The sequence below is a fragment of the Erpetoichthys calabaricus genome, assembly GCF_900747795.2.
Source record: "Erpetoichthys calabaricus chromosome 1 unlocalized genomic scaffold, fErpCal1.3 SUPER_1_unloc_25, whole genome shotgun sequence".
Taxonomy (NCBI): Eukaryota; Metazoa; Chordata; class Cladistia; order Polypteriformes; family Polypteridae; genus Erpetoichthys; species Erpetoichthys calabaricus.
This window is the reverse complement of record NW_026261591.1, coordinates 1043722-1066006: the sequence shown is the minus strand read 5'-3', so window position 1 is coordinate 1066006 and position 22285 is coordinate 1043722. Positions and strand designations below refer to the sequence as shown.

The window sequence follows — 22285 nt, the reverse complement described above, 5'->3', positions numbered from 1 at the left end:
GTCCACCTGTGTCCCCCTGAATTGATTGGACGTCCTTCAGATAGGCACACGTGTCTCTGTGTATAGAATTTCCAACAATTCACACTGCATGTCAGGACAAAAAACAAGTCATGAAGTCCAAGGAGCTCTCTGTAGACCTCCATAATCAAGTGGTACTGAAACATGGAATGAAGCCAAGGGGTAAAGTCATTTGTAAAGCTTTGAGTGTTCACAAGAGCACAGTGGCCACACTTATTGTGTAATGGAAGAAATCTAAGAACACCAGGACTCTTCATGGAGACTTTTCTTTCCAGTCAGACTGAGTAGCTGTGTAAGAATGGCCTCAGTCAAGGAGGTGACTGACAATCTAACAATCACTCTTAGAGCTTGTAGCAGTTGAGGTTCCGATCCACCTCTTGAACCCTCAGGTACCACTCCAAACACCGGTTAAAAGTACAAGACTTCTTTATTTTCTTCTTATACAGTTCACCAAGCACCCTCCACTCCACACTACTCATACAATAAATCACTACAATAATACAATAATCACTCCTCCTCTCCCAGACACTTCGCCACCCTACCTCCCAGCTCAGCTCAGTGTACTGGTCTTCCCCGGAGTCCTTTATACCCCCTGACCCGAAAGTGGTTCCTATTCAAACCCCACAAGTCCTTATTGCTTCCGGGCCAGGGTAAACAGTCCTTTTCTTCAACCCGGGAGCACGTCGTTTCTTCCTGTCATGTGACCATGACGTACTCCCGGGTTATAGGGCACATAAGAGCCCACTAGCCCCCATACAGTGACTCCCAGTGGCCCCCAAGGTATCCAGCAGGGCTGTGTATAAAAACTACAGAGTCCATGAGGCCCCGCTGGAACTCGGCGTACATTCCTGCTGTCCGGAGAGCTCCTGCTGGTGGCCTGGGGGTGGCGGCCAGAATCTGTAGCCGGCCATCCATCACAAGCTTCAGAAGTCCTCTGCTGATATGGAAGAACCTGCCAGAAGGATATCCATCTCAGCAGCAATCCATCTATCAGGTAACTTTCAGAGATTTGCTAGATGGAAGCCCTTATTAAGTAAAAGACATTTGACAATATTAAGAACTCTAAACGCATGAGGAAGAAAGAATCTCTGGGGAGACAAAAACTGAACATCAAGCACTTTGTCTGTCAGACCAGGCTCTGCTCATTATCTGTGTAGTACCATTCCAGTACTGAAGGTTGGTGGTGACAACATGTTGCTTTGGTGGTGCAGGGACAGGGAGACAGGCCAGAATTGAGGGAATGCAGACAAATCCAGAAAGTTTAATAAAGAAATCCTGCTGCAGAGATCACTTCACCTGAGACTGGGGTGACTGTTCAGTGATCCAAAGCATAAAGTCCAAAACACTCGAGTGGCTTCTGGACAAGTCTCTGAGTGTCCTTGTGTGGGTCAACCAAATCCCAGTCTTATACCCCATAGAACATGAGTGGAGAAACCTGAAGATGGCAGTTTAGAGACATTTACCATCCAATCTAATGGAGCTTGAGAGGATCTACCAGGAATAATAGGATAAACTGACCAAATCCAGGTGTGCAAAGCTTCTAGACACTTAGCAAGAAGATCTGAAACTGGAAATTTTGCCAAAGGGCATCTTCAAAGTATTTAGTTAAGTATCTAAACACTTGTATTAATGAGAGATTACGGTTTTTGATATTTATTAAATCATGTTTTCACTTTGTCATTATGGGTTATTCCCCTGTTGATGGACAGGCAAAAATGTATCTGTTTAAAATTAAATCTGTAACATAGTAAAATTTACAGAAATGGATGGAGTCAGAATACTTTCTCAGTCCACTGTTTGTTCAGTTACACAGAACTACTCATACAGTTTATTATTTTTTTCATGGCATTTAAGGCCAGCGATTTAAATGTATTACTCAATTATCTTTGACTCTTTGAGTAGAAATTTATGTGAAATTATGTATTTTCCATTTATATGAAACCAGGAATGTCCTGACCTCCCTGCTACCTTCTCCCCCACCCTCATCTTTGAGTTATCTACTTATATGTCCCACCTAACACCCCCCACACTCCCACACTGGTGTCCCTCCTGATCAAATGCATCTTATCAAGTCATCCCAATGCCCCATAAACCAATGCCCTTCTATCCTACCCCAAGATGAGTCACACGTTTAAACTTTCTAATCCCCTCAGTCTTATATGGACTGAAAAGTCAGAGCATCAGAGATGAACACCGTGTCAGTTCCACTCCTAAGTTTGGCACTCCAGGATTGTCAAAGTGTCACTCTGCCCACACATTTGTCTTTTGTTCCTGTATGGCCAATGAGATCTAAATCCACCCCTTCCTTTGCCAGCAGCCGATTCACTTTTCCATGGAGGTGTCCCAAATGTCCATCAGGTAGGCAGTCTGACCATATACTGGGTGCATGATATCCTCCTAAAAGACACATGGGAAAGATCTGTAATCTCCTACTGGACCACAGGTTAGCTGCCTCCTCAAGTTCAGTGACCCTGACTACAAGGAGCTGGATCAGCTGGCAAGTTTTTTTTTTCTTTTTCACAAGTTCTCTTTATCACTTTCAGGCCTCCATGAGACACACAGAGGTGGTGTGTCTGAATCTACAAGAAATTTGGAGGATCAGGATTCTCCTGGAGATCCACACACCAGAGCTGTGAGCTTTGAGACTCGATACACAGAGCTGATGGTCATTGGTCAGTACAGGAGAACCTACAGTGAGAGGCACCATGAACTTGAGAAGATGGGGAAAACTCATGCAGAGCTAATAGAGGAGCGGACAAAAGAGAAATGTGAATGAATCTGGACAGAGCAGCTTTTTAGGAGGAGTCCTGGAAGTGAGATTTTCCCCAGCATTATAGTGGTCAATGGGGTGGCTGGAATTGGGAAGACCACCATGGTCCAGAAGATCATGTTTGACTGGGCTAGAGGTACTCAGTACCAGAGGTTTGCATTTGTGTTCCTGTTTAAGTTCAGGGAGCTCAACCTACTAGACACGGAGACAGAACCACAGATGCCTCTGACAAGGCTGATTGTAAGGCACTATAAATATCTCAATGACCCAAAGTTGAGAGAAATCCTGCAGAAACCCGAATCTCTCCTCTTTATATTTGATGGACTGGATGAGTACAAACACAAACTGGACTTCACACCCAGGAAGCTCCCCTCAGACCCAGTTGAGAGCTTTCCTGTGCACATCCTGGTCTCCAACCTGGTCAGAAGGACATTACTGAAGGGCTGCACAGTCCTGATAACCACCAGACCAACAGCCCTGGAGTCCCTGGACATGGAGAGAGTTGACCGATTTGCAGAGATCCTGGGGTTTTTCTCTGAACAAAGACTGATGTACTTTAACAAGTTCTTTGGTGATGCTGATCAGGGCTCTGAGGCTTTTCAGTATGTGGAGGAGAACGCCATCCTGTACACCATGTGCTTCAACCCCTCGTACTGCTGGATTATCTGCTCTGTGCTGAAGAGCCACTTCATGACACCTGAAGAAGAGAGAGGAGCTGCCCCCAGAACTGTCACTGAGCTCTTTGTGATGTTCCTTCGCAACATCCTCACCAATCACAAGCGAGAAGACAAAGACCAGCAAGAGATTCTGGTCAAACTTGGAAAGATGGCTTATTATGGGGTGGTGAACAGGACTCTTGTGTTTTATGACAAGTTTGAGATGTCTACTTTTGGTCTCCAGCCAGTTTTGCCCTCTCCATTTCTCTCAGGGTTCCTCAAAGAAATCCTTCAGAGGGAAAGCACTCTGGAGCACACGACGTACACATTCTACCACCTCACCCTACAGGAGTTCATAGCTGCCTGCTCCTTCTATCTTGATCCATCAGGGGGTATTGAGGAGCTCCTTGAGAAGCTGGAGTCGTGTAAAGATGGCCGGTTTGAGATTCTCACTCGATTTCTGGCAGGACTGGCCAGATATTCTGTGTTTAAAACACTGGGGGGAGTCATGGGGGACTTTGAGAGGAAGACAGCAAAGCGAATACTGGAGTGGGTGAAGCAGAAAGCTGAAAAGGCACTACGGAGACAAGATAAACGTGAAGCTCTGCGAGTGTGTCAGTGGCTCTATGAGACTCAGAATAAGGGATTAATCAGAGATGCCATTGGGAAGGATTTAAAGATGGAGTTTACTAGGATGACTTTATCTCCTCTGGACTGTGCTGTGCTGGGCTCTGTCATCAGCTGCTGTGGAGAACTTGAGGAGATCGACCTGGCACAGACAGAGCTCACCTCAGAGTGCATCATGAGACTGGTGCCGGGGCTCATCTGCTGCAGATGTGTCAAGTGAGTAATAAAACATCAATGAGTTTAGTTTGACTGTCTGTGGACACTGAGGGTGACATTAGTGTGTCCATCAGGGAGTGTCAGGCCTACAAACAGACGAGGGTCCATGTCAGAACATACACTGCTGTGTGTCACAGTGGCATCTAAAAGACACAACAGCAGCTAAATAAAAACAGAAATCAAATAATAATTTATACAGAAATTCACTGTTAGACCCTCTTTGTTGAGAAATGAGAAAAGTACAACTGATTAGAAAGGTCTAGAAAAGTCATTTTTATGTTATTGTTAGATATGTCTGTGCATTGAAAGCCTGTTTTGTAATTTTTGTATTGTGTTATTTTTAAAACAATTTTTATTAATAGCTGCAGGAATCAATAACTTTAATCACAATAAGTAAGTTACAAATATGTAGAATGTTCATTTTGGTCTAAAGAAGCTTACAGGTAATAATGAGACTCTCCTTCATCATGGAGAATGTGAAAGATGAAATGCACCTCAGTGTCCACAGAACAGTGACAAGTGACGGGGACACAACCTGTGTGGGGTCTTCATCAATAAATAAACTGTGGTGTGTGCCGTGGCAGGAGACAAGCGAGCAAAACACTCCTTAGCCCCCCAAGTAGATGTTATCAGGCAGGTGACGAGGTCAGACACTGGTCAGAGATGGCACAATTACTAATTAGGACAAATGGAGCAACAAACGCACTACATTCAAAAAATAAAGAAAATGTTCATCACAGGAAAAAAAAAAATAATAATAATAACCAATAGGAAAACTCAAAGGAAAGAATTCACCTGTTGCACTCATTCAAATCAATAAATAAACATTAAATATATAAATAAATCTCTAAGAGCCCAGCAGCCATCAGCTGACTAAAGTGGCTCCCAATGGCGAGACAAACCACAGCCGTCTAACCTGAGCGCTCCGTCCACTAAACCTGAGCCGCTTCTCCCAAATCAGTTCCCATCCTGAAATGAAAATCCCCCCTCAGTCTGCTTTCACAGGTTTGTAAATGAACCAGCTGTCTGCTACACTAAATTAACATGCGGCCATCTTGTTAAGCATTGTGGGAGTCCCCCTTTAATAAGAATAACACGGTTAGCACTAATGAACTCCTCTAAGAACAAAAGGGGCAACAAACCAACTTCCTCCGGCCGGTCGTCTCTCCCCGATTGCTGAGTTTGTTTTATTTCACCTCCTCACTCGTCAATCACAAATCACCAGCAGCCTCATATTGGCGTCCAACGGCAGCAGCTGCATCCTTCACGTGCACCACGGGTGTAGTCAGGAATGTGGAGCCCCCCAAATCAAATCACAGTGACGCCCCACTTACATCATTCTGACTAATTATAACAACAAAGTAAATACTTTCAAAAATAAGAAAAAGAAAGAACTCGCTACTAACTCAAGGTGGTCTCGTTATTTATGGTTGATAAAACATTTTAAGTACAAGTGGGGCTGCAGCCTCTCACACCTAAACACTGAAACATCTTTGTATAAAAAAAAGATTCAAAATGTAATCTTTTTAATGAAAATACAAGTTCTATAATTACTGTACTTTGTTAACAATTTTTCTGAAAATAAAACTCGACATAAAACGTGTCCTGGCTCATCTGATAATAGAAGTGCCAGTCTGAGGGGGGCTGCCATTGTGCCAGTGCCCTCCACAGAAGAGTCGTCGTCTGTCGCTGACATCACGTGTGCTGTAGAATGTAAAGTAATCATACGTGAGTGCTCAGTTATTTCACGTGTGCTGCAGTCATATTAATACTTTTTTTAAGTAATTTCTATCCTGTGCCCAGTATGTCATGAAAGTGTAAAGTGATATCTTTATAAATTAAAATGCTGATTATAAAGAGCGTAGAGTTGGTGGAGAATAAACAGCCTGTAGCAGAGCCTTTGTGGTGAACAGTCGGTGATGAAGGAGTCCGCACAGAGCATGAAGAGGCGCCATGAAGAGACAGCACTGACCCTCAAACACTTCAGAGACGCTTCTGTGCTGCTAAAGTCCGTCAGTCCAAGTCCTCGGCCGCCCGCCGGTGAGTGGAGGTGAAGGTCCAGCCTTGGAGTGTCGCCCAGAGCTGAGCGGAGTACAATACAATAGCATACAGTGTGTGTGTGTATAGCGCAGGGACAGACTCTCAGGTGAGTATTGATGATCATAAATATACAATTAGCACAAGTAAAGAAGCAGATTTGTAAAACACACAGAAAACAACGGAGAGAGTGAGCTACAGGAATGGAAAACAACAAAATCTGTCGACTAATTCAATGCTGAACTCTGGTCTGGTTATGCAAAAAAAAATGATAAAAACAGATTTTTATTTTATTTCAGTTCATTTTCTTTATGCAATTTTAATTTCAGTTTAGTTTTTATTTTTCACTCTTTTCCTTTCACTTTTATTTCATTTAACACTAGCTGATTACCCAGTGGCTTCGCTCACTGAGTGCAAGGGAAAAAAACTAAAATGTAGTATTTATAAAATAAGTTTGTTAATTACCAATGTTATTTTTGAACAAATAAAGAGCATTTACAATAACATAGAAATTATATAAATACTAATTATTAAGTAGTAAAACATTTTGATAAAAGAATTTGAAGAAGATATAAGAAGCGTATAAATTATTAAACAGTCAAACATTAACAATTCACAAGTAAAGATACATTGAGTACTGCAGTGGTTTCGGGCAAACTACCTGCTTGACAACCTTGCACTATGTGCCTGTGATTTAAGAGAAAAATTATTCTGAGAAATGTGGACGCTGCCTTTCTGTGCTTAAAGGGTAGAAAGTCCAAGCAATTGCCAAGTCCAATACTTAACATGAAGAGGTCGGTACATCTTTTTAGATGTAACCCTCCATTTTCTTAAAAGAATTCATCACAAAAGCAACCTTGAATGTTGCGGGGTTTTAGTGACACGAATTCATCTTAAGGGACAATAAGTAGCCGTGCACCGCAATTTAGCAAGAGAGTCCCTCTTCGATAGCGCCGATTACACTTATTCGCAAAGATTTCGACTGTCCCAGGAGACGACGGGGCACTTGAAGTGTGACAAACAGCGAGAAGAGAGGACGCTGCCCGAAACTGCAAAGCTGTTGACCAGGAGGAAAAGGCCGACATTCCGCGCCTCCCAGCGCCCACTTTGTTCTTACGACCCCTCGCCGCTGAAGGGGGTCTCGTCTTCAGTAGCGTAGCGTGGGTGTCAGCCGCCCGGGGCTGAGGAAAATTCCGCCGCCCCCTTATTTAGGTATGGTTCAAATTTTTACAAGATATTATTATTATTTATTGTGAAATTTTGCCGCCCCCTAAAAGTGCCGCCCGGGGCGGGCTGCCCCTGCCGCCCACACTACGCTACACCACTGCTCGTCTTCACATTGTTTACAGCTCGGCGCAGTTAAAAAGTAGAACGACGCAAAGCTCTTTTCTTCATCTCTTCTACTATCAAGTACTGCAAATTTTAAAAAGTTACAATGTGACCGATTTCTCTGTGAGAAAGCGTCTGGCGGAGGACGGCTCAGCGCTGGAGTCCAGAGAGGAGGGCTGGGAGAGGGCAACGCGGGGCACACTTCTATGGGATAGATCGGCGTGTTTGTGTTTAATTCTTTTCAACATCAGTAAAATAACTCACACAAATAATAACAATTCGTAAAGACGATATAAAAATGGCGTCCACAAACGAAGTGATTAGTTCCTATATTATAACTACCAAAATACCCGCTCTTTGCAGCGGCGAAGTAATGCTTTAAAATTTTAAGTAATAAACTGAGGGAAAATGTAACAATAATTACTGTATTTGTTAAGGATCTCTTTGTATATCACGTTGTCAGTTTGCCCCTCCGGTTGTAATATGACCAAGCTGTGCACTGAGCTTACTCTTGAGCATGCAACGTATAGTTGGCCATGTGAAAAGCAATCTTGCCTCAATTCAATGCCAACCTTTTGTAGGGTCTGTCCCTGAGACTTATTAATTGTCATTGCGAAGCAGAGCCTTACTGGAAATTGGAGGCGTTTTAATTGAAATGGGAGATCAGAGGGTATAACGGGGATGCGAGAAATAAAAACTCTCTCCCCTGAACCACCGCCAGTAAAAATAGTTGCCTCAATTAGGTTCTTTTGCAAGCATGTGACCTGAAGTCTCGTGCCATTACAAAATTTTGGTGGCTGTAAGTTTCTCAGTAACATTATTGGTGCCTCAACCTTCAAAATTAGATTATGCTCAGGAGTGCCTGGAGGATTCAGAGTGTGGGCCGAGCTGCAGGCTATGAACGTATATATGTATGTCAGTAGGATTCAGTTAGCGTTGGGAACCCGCGGACCAAATTTCTTGAAGATGGGCCCATTAAGTAACAAAGACTGTTGGAAAGTTCAAAATGGTGGCCGACAGTGGTGTCATACCACCAAAATAAGTACATCGGTTTCAGTTAGGGCAGGGAAGCCGCCTACCAAATTTCGTGAAGATGGGGCCATAAATATGAAAGTTTAACATGGTGGACGTTGTCAACCGTTATGACCATTACGTGTAGAATTTTGAAATGCAACCTGCTTAACTTTAGTAAGTAAGCTGTAAGGAATAAGCCTGCCAAATTTCAGCCTTCTACCTACACGGGAACTTGGAGAATTAGTGATGAGTGAGTCAGTGAGGGCTTTGCCTTTTATTAGTATAGATATATATGTGTGTATATATATATAGTTTACTGTCAAATAATGCAAAGAGTACGCAACACGTGTTTCGCCCTAATTCTGGGCTCATCAGGAATACACACTCACTGCACTCCCTCTCAGGAATCGAACCTCAGACGTCAACGGCGAAGCCCCTAACGTTGCGCCACGGCATGTGGTTCGTTTATTTGACAGCATGTAGATCGGGGTAATTATATTCATGGCATTCGTAGTCTACAGACTACGAATGCCATGAAAATAAATATAAATATATATATATATATATATATATAGATAGATAGATAGATAGATAGATAGATAGATAGATAGATAGATAGATAGATAGATAGATAGATAGATAGATAGATAGATAGATAGATAGATAGATAGATAGATAGATAGCTTTGCTGTGGCTCAATCTGGTTAAATGGAAAAGAAAGAAAAGAGAAAGCGCACGTTTCTAATATGTTTAATTTCACAATGCTTATGGGTATACAATATTTTTGTTGTTCCATTGTCTGTGCAGAATGTTAGACTGAATAATATTGTTAAGTTCGTAGACGTCTTTGTTTTTGGCCGCAAGAATAGCTCGTTCACTCAGCCACTCGTGATTCTTATAATTGGTTTGAATATTGGGAAATACTTTTTCAACCAATTCTTCTTTTGATGTCACTAAATTGAAGTAGTTATGAGGCAATGAAATTCGTCCTGAGGTCAGATCAACCGGCACCTTTCCGTTCCAAATTTCTAGATTTCTCCAACCCCGTTATTGACAGTTTGCATTATTTGATCGTAAATGCCTTTTTGCTGAAGCGTTAGCTTAGGAATATTTGATTGCACATACGACATAAGATCACCCATGTTGTAATTTTGTTCACGACGCAATTCTACATCGAACGAAGCAGCAGCAGATCGATTCGGTGATGGCATTCCCAATTGATTGAGAACCCTGTTCGCGATTTCTAAGCACAAATCTTCAATCATTATCACCGCTTAGTTGTAGATTTCTGCTGTGAAATCCATGTTTATATTTGAATTTTACTTGCGTATTCGACGGAAAATATCTTCAGCCATGTGCGATTTATATTTCTCCCATAACTGTGTTGGAGATGAAGGAGAGCAGGCGGCCAATATGATTGCTAACAATGCACGAATTTGATTTGGATGTGACGTGTTGCACGCGTCATTAATTTACACATCCCAGTGTCGGTCACTCTCCAATAAATTCAGAGCTTGACATGTACTTCGGAAAGTGGCATGTGTAACGCCGTTGACAATTCTCAATTGCTGGAAAGACGTTGGACCGGGCACATTTACCAACAGCATGTGAACAAAGAAGCATTCATCTTGATTGGGATGCACGGTGTACAGTCTGCCTATCGTAGTTTCTTTGAATATGGCTGGTTGTCCGTTGACTCTCTCTCCTCGTTTGCGTTGTTCAAATGATTTTCTACTCCCATTCCATGTGTAATACGTAGGCACTTCCGAATACAGCAGTGTTTTCGCAAACACGTCATTCTGACATAACGTAAAGAAAGCAGTTAACGTTGTAGCCGGTGGATTGAGGGCTATTTGTTGCACATTTGCAGCTGTGAAATAAACGCGTTGTCCATTTTCTAGATGCTCTGCTAAGTGAACAGCATCTGGACTTCGTTCATGTATGGGAAATGAAAGACTTCGCCATACAGCTTCATTGCTGCTTATGTTTCTTCCAGCCTAATACTGTGCGATTTCATCGATATGAATGACCGCATTCTTATCACTTCTTTCTGGTTGCACGCCAAAAACTGCCATGTCGCTGCCTTTATTCACGTATATACAAATGTATTTGATCGAAACATTGAAACAGAATCGTAAAATATTTAGTATAGCGTGTGTTGCTTTTACGTCCAACAGATGGCGCTGTGTTTTCAAAAAAAGCATGTTTTTACCTGTCATAGGTGTGACATCTATATAATATGTATATAAAAACACGCGCGTAGTCGAATGCAACGTTGTGTCAAAATTTCAAAGCAATCGGTGAAGAACTTTCGGAGCTTTAAGGTTTTGAACAAACGAACATTTACATTTTTATTTATATAGATGTATGTGTGTATATATATTATATATATATATATATATGTGTGTGTATATATTATATATATACTAGGGGGCTCCGCCCCCTGCTCGCTTCGCTCGACAACCCCTGGTGTTGGGAATGACAAAGAGCGTGATGTAGGAATGAGATATAGAATAGTGTGACGGTGTAGATGATGCAAATAGAAATCAAACAATAAAGTGTGTGGCACAGTGTAAAGGTTTATTTGAAAATTTCTTTGTACACGCCGTTTAAGTGTAAAAGGTAATTCCAGGTCAGAACTTGTAAGGTCATTTAAGATGGTTATTGTTGTGATCAGAGTCAAGTTTGTCAGAGCTTAGAAAGAGTTGTGTCTCTCCAGGAAGTAATGGAATGACTTGGGTATTTATGTTTTCCACATTAATATTTTTTGGACATAATATAGTGCGTTATGTTAAAAGGGGCATTTGGTCTAATGAGATTGCTGCTCCAAATCTCTCTGTAACTAAGTCGTCGCAGATAAAGGCTTGAGGAATTGTAATAATATGTGGCTGAAGTCCATCTGTATTGGTGAGTGTACCATCTCTCAGTTGTAATAAGCAATTGTTATGATCTGGTTCTGGACATCGTATCTTTTTTACCAACTGTATGTTTTGAAAGCAATGCCAATTGTCTGCGTATTTTAAGGTGCACTGAACAATAGCTGAGTGCATGGCATCTGGAAGAATAGCTAATCACTGTCTAAAATCTCCTCCTCATAAAAGTACCTTTCCTCCAAATCGAATATTATTATTCATAAACGTTTGTAGAAGTTTATGAATGGTGTTGAGTAAGTGACTTCATGCCATTGAACATTCATCAATAAACAACATTTTTTCAAGACGGATGTCACGTGCAGTGCCACCGTTAATGTTCATAGTGGATACCGATTTGTAGGATCTAATGCAGTTGATAAAGATTTCACTTTCAGGTACATCGTCAGTTATAAGCTTCTGTAGATATTCAGTATATGAATGTAAAGAAGGCAGTCTAATTTGACCCTTTTGACAACAACGTGTAAATGTATTACTTGTATTGCCAGTTGTTTCTTCAGGGAAGTGAACTGAATGACAATGATTGCAAATGACATTCATTAATCCGAATGAATTTTCCTGGTGTATGTTTTTCTTGTGCCGTTTGAGAGGCGCGTTGTTGCATGTGTAGTATTTGGGACGTGTTGTTTTGGAGCTGTAATCGATTTGCCTGTGCTGTGTGAGAAGCCCGTTGTAGCCTTCGCTGCCATTAACGTATGTCTGAGACGGGAGGTGTTTCGTTTTGAATCCGTGCCTGTTGCGATGCAGCACTTTGATTGATAGTTTGCGTAATGTGGATCTAGGATGTAGATTTGTGCATATTTGCGTTGTTGATTTGTTTCAGGGTGCACTGTTCCAATGCGATGCAGTATTTGTGCACATATGGGAAAGCAGTATGGGCCATTGCCTTTTGGTGGCCTGATATTTACTCCGGTAGATGCAAAAGCAAATGAACTATTGTAGGATCTAATGCAGTTCATAAAGTTTTTACTTTTAGGTACATCGTTAGTTAGAAGCTTTAGTTGAGCTTTGCGTTTTTGGAGTCGACACATTTTTTCTTTTAGAAATATGGATAAGTAATAAGGAGTATTGCACTCACTGTTAATATGGAGCCTTTTCTGCGGTTGAACGGTTAATAGTGCCTTATTGTAATGAGATCCACCTATGCTGCATAGCCGTCTATTTTGTTGTTTCTTTCGTGTTCGTGTGTTTTTTCCTGTTATCCTTTCCTTTTCGTTTTGTACCCGTGACCGTGTATTCATGACTTGTTTCTTTCTCAACATGCGAAATATGGATAAGTAATAAGGAGGATCGCAGTCACTGTTAATATGTTTCCTTTTCTGCAGTTGAACGGTTAATAGTGCTTTATTGTAAGGAGATCCACCAATGCTGACACCTATGCTGTCTAGTGTGAAGGTGTTGATGTTCACTTTAGAATATGTGGCTTTGGGTGTCACTTCTTATGGATGTGTGTGTGTGTGGGGGGGGGGGGGTTGGTTTGGGGATTGTTGTTGCGCGAGCGTCTTCTTTCTTTTTGTGTTCCTGTGTCTTGTTGAATCTCCCTCTTTGTGTGTGTCCCGTCCGGTGCCTGTGGGGGGGGGGGGGGGGGGGGTGCCTTGCTGTTGTGCGCGAGCCTCTTTTTTTTTTTTTTTTTTTTTTTTGGGTCTAGTTTCGTGTGCAATGTGTTTCGTGCTTTGCCTACGTTTGATTACTTTTTTATGTGCCTTTTCCTTTTTTCGGTGCTCGTTGCGCCTCATTTCTCCTTTTTTCTCTTTTTTCTGTGCTCACTCCTTTTTTCTGTGGTCTTGTCTGCCTCTCGCGGCCTCTTTTGTCCCCCTCTCGCGGCTCCTCATCCGCCTCTCGCGGACTCTTTTTGCGCCTGCGCAGTACGTCTTTTTGCGGCTACGGCCCATGGCCGGATGTCCCTGCATCCATCCGGTTTAGCATTCTCGGTTAGTAATATGGATCACTTCGGTCAATACCTAAAGAAATACACACAGCAAATGCAATTGAGAATACACCAGAATCTGTATGATTTAATTGTTGCTGTGCGTCTTCATAAACTATGGGAGGTTTGTAAGGAAACAAAGCATGAAGGAAACGAAGCTGCTCTTCGGTGATGTTGAATTTTTTATCAGCGTTTAAACTGTCACAGACATGAATTTCAGCACCATCATAAGAGGTACACACCCAGTGAGTCACTCATTCAGTAGCTGCAGAAGGTAATATTTGAATATGTTTTGTATTTTGTGGAATGGGCATTATAGGTATGTCAGGAGTCCACATTAGCAAAGCCTTTTGAGGTTGGAAAATTGTATGCGCAGATAAAATTTCATTGAATTTGTTCATGTGATCTGTTGATAAATAATCATTATTTACCAACTCATTCATTGCAAAATCGGACAGTGGTAAGATCACTCCTTCCATAACACTAAACACAAACACTAAGTAGACACTAACACTAAAAAACTGCAACACCGCTGGGAAGAACACTAAATGAGATAAAGTAAAAGTCTCCTAAACTTCTTTATTATAACTGCTTTATTATAGCAGGTGAGGGGACGCCGGCGCACGCTTGTTGTCGCCGCTCCTCCCTGTTAACAAGACGTTTCGCAAAATTCGCCTTAATTCTGCACTTTCTTACGCTTGTTTTATTTCGTTTATTGTACGTATAGTTCGTGGATACAGCTGACTCGAATTGCATGGATTTGGCTTAATATTTACAGATTTTATGGACTCCACTTTACTGGGAACAGCTGAGTCTGTGGATCACGGGACGAGACCTACGAACATTTCTTTGTACCTGGCGATCTAGCACCTCTGGATGATCTGTCTCAGTGATTATATTCGCTATGCTGATCTGCTCCCGTTTCATCTTACAGTACTCTACGACCCGGAACTGATCTGATGTTCATACTAATCTGGCTTATGGCTCCGGGGCGATCACGCCTGAAATTACCAAGCGTTACTGTTTATAGCTGTGTATTGGAACATCCAAATCCTGCTTCTTCCTCCTGCTGCTTGCTATCGCCGCTCACCTACGCTACCATACCCGCCTGTCCTACCGGCTGCGTTGTGCTGTGCTGCTTCTACACTGCTATCAGCTAAGTATCACTCACTATTTTAGCACTTTGAGTACTGAGAATGTAATGAATTAGTATTATTTATTATTAAACACTAAAGTACAAAAACGAAGTAGAAAGTAACACTAAACTGCAACACCGCCGGAAACACCGGCACACCGCGTCTACTAAACACTAAGAAACACTAAAGGAACAAATACTATTCAGTAAGTACCGCGTCTACTAAACAGTAAATCAGTAAAGGAGAAAGGAAGGCAAGACCGCGTCAGCTGCGGAGCTCAGCTCGGAGCGAAATGAAGTGAATGAAATGAGGTGAATGGGAGGGGAGATGATCACGTGACTCCAACACCCGCCTTAACTCTCCGTCCCTCCACAAACACACAAACACAGCCTCACGGATCCCAACTCTCCTTTATATGTATAGATGACACTTTTTCACCACTTCAGTTGCAGTTTTCATTAACAATCCTAACCTCTGAACTCCGGCTGTCCGCACTCCTACTGTAGAAATATGGAGTTCACCTCTGGAACTCGTTTTAGTCAAAGTGATCCCTTCACGGGGGGGCAGCACAGAGGTGAGCACTGCTACCCCACATCTCCAGGGTCAAATCCCACCCTCTTCACTGACTACTTAAGGTCTTTAGGGTGTAAAGCAGTTCAGAAGTAAACCCCCCGATGATCGTCACGTAGCTGACTGGCCTGTCCATACGACAGCAGGACATTAGCAGCAGATTTGTGATGGAGTCACAGCTGAGAGTCGACACCATCAGGACTGGCAGCCCTGACACCATGTGGTGTGCCAGCTTTGTGTGGTCAGCAGTGACATGAGAAGGTCATCAGTCTGATCACTTCATGGGCTCACATGTCACATGTCACTTTATATTTACTAACTGACTGAATGTCTTGTCTGAATTCTAGTAATCGACTGACTGCCACCTCTGATCTGACAGCCATATTTAAAATGTTTCTAAATTCACAAACCAAATCCTCAATAGATGGACAGCACTGCTGACTTGTCTTGTCATTGTGAATGTCCATCCAGGTGACTTCTCATCAAGCAGTGACATCAAATGACCAACATGAGCTGACATTTAGAATCAGGATTTCACTGACAATCAAACACGTCCTTTGTTAATTCAAACATCCCGTTCATTTTTAGGGTCCCCAGTAAAACAAATCACATGAGGACTGGCTGGTCCTTTATGTGACTCCCACCATCTACTGGCAGACCACCAGCACCTTGATTTATGTGAGCACTTGAAGTAGAAAGATCAGTTAGAGTTTGTCACAAAGTAGTTGTCATTTGTGTCATCGGGGTCTTTAAATCTTTAACCTCTCCCTGGAGGTCCTTCATATCTTTGTAAACCCGTCTTCTCTCACTGATTCACTCATTTTAAATGATCTGAGTTTAAATCAGGACTACAATAAAAATGACAGAAAGAAAAGGGACTGAGAGAAAGATGGGAATCGAGAGCCAGAAGAGGAGATCAGAACTGAAAGATCAAAAAGCCGAGGGTCAAAACTGAAAGTGAAATCCAAACTCGCAGTTGAAACACAAAGCACCAGTTGTGACGTCTGACTGTTAAACACACGTGTGCTTATTCTTTATGTCACATCCACAAACTCACATAACGCAGAAGTCTTATGGGCTGAACTTTGGACTCCTTGATCTTTGACAAAATGTTTAGTGTGACCCTGAGTGTCACTTTATAGCAACTCCTTTACAACAGACACACAGAATAGTGACACACAAGACGTGAAGATGGCGTCACAGGAAAACATAAAATATCATCAACTACCTCAATGTGTAAAGAATTCAGAAGAAGTCATAACAGAAATAACACAAAAAAACACAATAAAAAGAAAACCAGGATCAAATTTGCAATTTTAACATAATAAAAAATAAATGCAAATCATTACAATAACACACTGTGACAAACATGGGGTACAAAACCACTGAGCAGCTCACCTCGGCCTTGGAGCTTTGGAAAAGTCCAACGCCACCCAAGTCCTGCGGCCTGACGAAGCCTGAAATGTGTGCTGACTTGTCGGCTGACCTCGTCTTTGGCTCATCTTCTCGTCGGCCATTAAGAAGATTTCAGTTGTCAGTCGAGAACACAAACTCAGCTCAGTGTGTCCTCCTTGTTGAAGATCTCCGGCACTTCAGAGTTTGTCCAATGACATTTGATTTTTGGCCCTTGTCACTTCTACGTCACTCTTATTTGTACACATTTTACTTTAAACGTTTATTGTCACCACATCTTTGAGTACTTGACTTATAAATGTGAAGTCAGCCAACACCCCTGAAGTCTTATCAGCATAAAAATGATAAAAGAATCAGCACCAAGAACTGAGAGCTCAGTCGTGTGTTCAGATTTGCTCCCTGGTCCCTGATGTGTGTCTAACCACTGTGCCACTGTCCTGTTCATGTCACACGTTTGAGTGTCTGTGTGTCACTTCAGTCCTCTTTAGCCTTCACACTTTGACCAAATGTTTAACAACACAATAATCAAACACTTCGGTCAGTCGACATTTTTAGGTCATCTAAAGACACCAAAGTGTCCCATTTGATCAATGGCCTGATAAATCAAATTCACTGAGATGGCCGCCTTCTCTTCACACCTTCTCAGGCTGACTGACAGCTCATGTCCCGCCTCCTCTGTCATTTTGGCCAATCCTGATTCCCAGTTCTGTGGCCCGGTGGCTGAGGCCTGCACTTGACAGCCCAGTGACGCGGGTTCAGTTCCTGCCTGTCACATGCTGTGTGACCCTGAGTGAGTCACGTCACCTGTCTGTGCTCAGAGTAAGAATACAAGGAGAGAGCTGGACATGTAAAGTGACTTTGGATTGAAAGGCACTATATAAAATAAAGGGGATGGCTTTGAGTCTTTTCATATTTTTTATTGGGAATGTCTTCATCAATATTTGCACACAAATTCTAATTTATAAACTGCGTCCACTTGTCACTTTGTCACAGAGACACTCAAACACATTTTATTCTTTGTTTGATTTTCATTTTTCTATGTCTTATTATTTTATCCTCTGTCTTATTTATTGTTCAGTTGGTGCTTAAGTGGCCATGAAGAGCAGAGGCCTGTCCAGGGTCCAAACTCTCTACTGACCACCAAAGCTCTTCAGTCCACAATGTCTGTGACAGCTGGTGTGTGCAGTGACAGTAAGAGACCCTCGCTATGACACAACAAGGCCGTCACCTTGAACCCGTGTCACCTGCCGGTTGAGTGGAGTTTGTCCATTGAGCTCAGGTGGCTGATAGCCTTAGAGAAGATGACTGGACAGAGTGGAGTGTCACTGTGAGCAGCCGGTGACCCTCTGTGTGTCCCTCCTGGACTGGACTGTCATGTCCTCCCGTGCCCCATCACCTCTCCTGTCACCTCTTCCTTGTCACTTATTTTTCTTTGTGCTTGTTGTGTTTATTTGTTTGTGTTGTCTGTTTGTGACTAGCGCTCTCTAAAATAAAGGCTGACTGATTTACAGCTGCTGTCACTGCAGATCTGGAGAGGCTGGCATTTGTAAATGGCCTCCTGTCAATCATTTCAGTTGTGTCCTCACCCTCAGTCCTGAATGATGGACAGAAATCTGAGTTTGTCACTTGGCTGTCACCAACTCAGAGAAGTGCATCTGAACACTCAAGTGAAGGACAAGGTCAGTCCTGCTGTGTGACACTCCTGTCCAGTGTGACGGCTGATGTCCTCTCATCAGTCAGGTTAACCTGACAGACAGAAGGTGCTTCAGGTATATAGCGCCTTGAAGGGCAGCATTGGTGTGGAGTTCAAATTGTGTTTCAGTTCAAATGCTAGCAGCAGCCTGCTGTTCAGTGACACACCTGAGCATCCAGCTCTGCTTGTGGTCATCATGTCACTTATTGAGACCACCGAACGTCTGTCTGTCCACATGTCCTCACTTCTCTCTCTTTATCTCCACAGGCTGTTTCTTTGTCATCTCACCTCCACATGCTGCTCAGCTCTCTCCTCAGCTCTTTCTGCTCCACACTCACGACTGACTGAACTGATCCTGAGCAGCAACAACAACATGGACGACTCAGGAGTGAATCAGCTGTGTGAGGGGCTGAGGAGTGAAAACTGCAAATTAGAGAAACTGCAGTAAGTGAACAACAAGTGTGTGTGTGTGTGTGTGTGCGTGTGTGTGTGTGTGTTTGTGTGTTGAATTTTATTTCTTCTGACTTTATGGCTCTTTATGTTCCACACCCACCATATAAACATTGTTTTTAATCAGGACAGACGTCAGTGTCACACGTGAGCAGACAGATGGCTGTGATGAGGACACAGCTGCTGATTTCTATTTAATTGTTAAATTCTTAAAGACAGCATTGTGACCCTGAGCCCCTCGCCCACAGTGGTCTCTTTCATCCTCTCATCGTCCTTTCTGTTCAGCCTGTTGTTTTATTTCTTGTCCCACAATCCCATGTTTTCCATTCTTTATTTTGGTCTCGACCTTCTCCACATCCTCTTGTTATGAACTAGAGAGTCTTCAACCACGTAAGTCCCAAATAAAACAAATCAAAATACCCACCAGAGGGAGGTACCATCAAACTCTGGGTAGGCACCAAAAAGGGCAATGAAGAATCTTTATAAATACAAAGGATTATTTTCGAAAAAAATGCTCCAAGGCACAAAATAAACTCCAAAGAGCACAAGAGGATTTGCTGAAACAACAAAGGGAATCCAAGGCCAACAACGTCCCGATACACAAAGTCAAAGTAGGGTAATAAAATCAAAACTCGTCAAATCTAATGACGAAAGCACAAGAATAGTCACAAATGCAACTAAACTCAGCACAGCAGGAGGAGAATCAAAAGGATTAGAATTTCAAAGAGTGTGGACAGTAAGGTGACACAGGAGGTGACCACAGGAGGACAGACAGCTCTGCAGGAGTCCATCATTACTGGCGAGTCTTCTGTCATCTCAACCATATACAAGTATACAGATAGACAACATTGTGAAGCTCAGCATCCATCCAGAGTGTAACAACATGAAGTGCAAATAATTAATTAAAAATAAATTAAAAATAGAATTAAAATTAAAATTTAAAATTAAAACACAACAAGACAAGACATTGTGCAAAGACAAGACAAAGAATTAGCAGCAATATTGATGTGTAGTAAGCAATATGAACATTGATGCAATGTATGGTATTTGCAATCTAGATACATAAATATAGTCAACAGATATGTAATATAATAAATAAATAATAGATATAGATAATGCAGAAATGATCAGTGTATGATAATAGTTGTTTAAGACATGTAAACAATGACAGGTCAGAATGTTTCACAGCAGAAGGATATCAAGAGTGTCAAAATCCTTAAAGGTCAGTAGGAGATTTTCAGTTCTTCTTCTCTACCTGCACACTCGTCTTTACAGGTCAGTGGCTCACATGTATAAAAGTTCTGTTTTTAGAGGTGGATGAGCCCGTGTGGAAGGTCCCAGGGGTCAGCCTGGTATTAAGGAGTCTAACAGCTTGGGGGTAAAAACTCTCCTGCAGTCTGGTAGATCTGGCTCTGATGCTGCATTATCTTCTCTTGGATGGCAGAAGTGTGAAAAGTCCATGTGAGGGGTGTAATGGGTCCTGCACAATGCTGACAGTGCGTTTGTAAAATATGTCCTGCAGTGAAGGGAGAGGCACCCTAATAATGTTCTCTGCTGTCTTCACTATCCTTTGCAGGAGGAGAAACGCAATCAGTGTGAGGAGAAGAGATGACTAAAGTGACAAAAGACAATGAAGAGTGGACAGCTAGAGATGGACTGAAGTGACAGATAACGACAAAGAGAATAGAATAGAAAAGATAAGGAGAGACAAGAGAAAGAGATGAACAGAATGAAGAAAAGGATGAATAAAAGAGGAGGACAAGGCAGAGGATAAGAAGAAGGAGAGAGAGGAGGACAGACAGAGGAACAGGAGGAAAGGTGGACAGCAGCAGTAGAAATGACCAGCCAGCCATACACAGAAAGAGAAGGTGACAGGGAGGAGAGGAATAGGACTGAAGGCAGTGTGGACAGTAAGGTGGGAGTCACAGGAAGTGACCGCCATTATAGCCAAGTGGACTGAACAGGCCGACATCATTCTACAAGACATAACCCCCAGGTCTACACAGGACATCGACATATATCTGTCAGTGGGCTTAGTGACCGACAGGTGGACACACACATCATGAGCAGTAGACGTCCAGAGACACTGAGAGGATTCTGGGAATGTGACCTCAGTGGGCGTGTCAGTGAGATACTCCAGTGTGAGGAGTGGCGCCCTCTTGTGTTTGTAACTCACACTTGTGTCTCTTGTGGGACATTAAAACAAGAATCTCACCACATGATCAGTGTAGGCTGTCACATGACTTTCTCAATAGTCCAGTATATAGCGCCTTTGTGATATTTTTATACACACACGGTCACTGCCTCACAAATCCTTCTTTATCATTTCAGTCAGTCAGGGTCTTCCTCAATGCCTGCAGACAATCAAATGGCCGACTGGAGATTTGAATAATTTGACGTCACTAAGGACACCTGTCACACTAGTCCTGTGCTCCACTGGTCACTCTGGTCACTGCGTGATTCTCTTTACTACTAAATACAAAGCTGTGTGGTGACACATGTCAGGGGTCAGTGGTTGTGTGCAGGTTTTTAAATTAAAATGGTGGACTCAGAGGGGCGTAGGTGGATGTGGTATTGTGGGGGAGCAGAGCAGCCCTGGAGTGTTGGTGGTGAATTGGCGAGCGCACTTTACACCTGCAGACACGTGTGGTTCAGCCAGTGTCCTCATTAGAGTTCTGGGTGTGGAATTAGACACCTGCACCCCAGTGAGTTTAAAATGAGCTGAGCAGGATAGTCAAGAACAAAACTGAACAGGAAAAAAAAAGGAAAAGATGGTGATGGAGGTTACATGTGAAATAAAGTAAATGCAGAATTGTGGCTGAGCTGATGCAGTGGAGTGGAGGTCAAGAAGTGGCCATGAGATGAGTGAGCACATGGCACTCTAGGGGTAAGGTCAAAACCTGCCTCATTTTTATCTATGGATTATTATTGACTGTGTACTGTGATTTTAACCTCCACCAATGAACACTCTTTTTATTGGGGAATATTAATTTATTTATTTGTTAATTTATTTATTGAAGAAGCACTTCACTTTATTTATGTTTTGAACACTTCATTTTGTTGTATTGTTAAACCGTTAAGCACTTACCATCTCCTTTTGCTCGTTTGTGTCCTTATTGCTTGGCTCATCCTCAGACTTGACTATTGACGTCTCAGTTTCATGTGAGTGTGACAGCTGTGAGTAACCAAGGCCATCACAAGCTGGTTAAGAGCATATTGATCATAGAGGCCATAGAGGAGTCATAGGGCAGCTTTAAGTCAACATATTTCAATGTCTTTGAAATAGACAAGTGCGCATTAGCACAAAACAACTGCTAAGTACAACAAGGACAAACTCGGGGTCAAGCCTGACCTCAGACGACTGGGCGGAGACAAAGAACTGGGAGGACTAGAAAAAAGCCGAGCACAGCCAGGAGAAAAGGGGGAGAGAGGACAAGATGAAGAGCTGAGACAAGCTTGGGGACAATTCTGTGCACATGGCTATGTGACAAATGACAAC

General features: G+C 42.5%; 2 protein-coding genes across 16 annotated transcripts in view; both read left to right on the top strand.

Moving 5' to 3' along the window:
* LOC114645164 (uncharacterized) overlaps positions 1 to 2878 on the top strand; it is a 44789-nt gene extending 41911 nt beyond the window's left edge. Inside the window, exon 6 of one of the 2 annotated variants that reach the window (XM_051921821.1) lies at positions 2562 to 2878. In XM_051921821.1, the coding sequence (XP_051777781.1) occupies positions 2562 to 2794 (233 nt within the window). In that variant the 3' untranslated portion in view covers positions 2795 to 2878. The remainder of the gene's footprint in view (positions 1 to 2561) is intronic. The other variant, XM_051921820.1, reaches the window with a different exon arrangement.
* LOC114642585 (NACHT, LRR and PYD domains-containing protein 3-like) overlaps positions 1 to 22285 on the top strand; it is a 1142003-nt gene that overhangs the window by 1068238 nt on the left and 51480 nt on the right. For 13 of the 14 annotated variants that reach the window (XM_051921799.1, XM_051921798.1, XM_051921797.1 and 10 more), the window contains one exon: positions 18604 to 18780. The exons of the other annotated variant lie outside the window; for it this stretch is intronic. In XM_051921799.1, coding sequence (XP_051777759.1) covers positions 18604 to 18780 — 177 coding nt within the window. The remainder of the gene's footprint in view (positions 1 to 18603; positions 18781 to 22285) is intronic. 14 annotated transcript variants of the gene reach the window in all.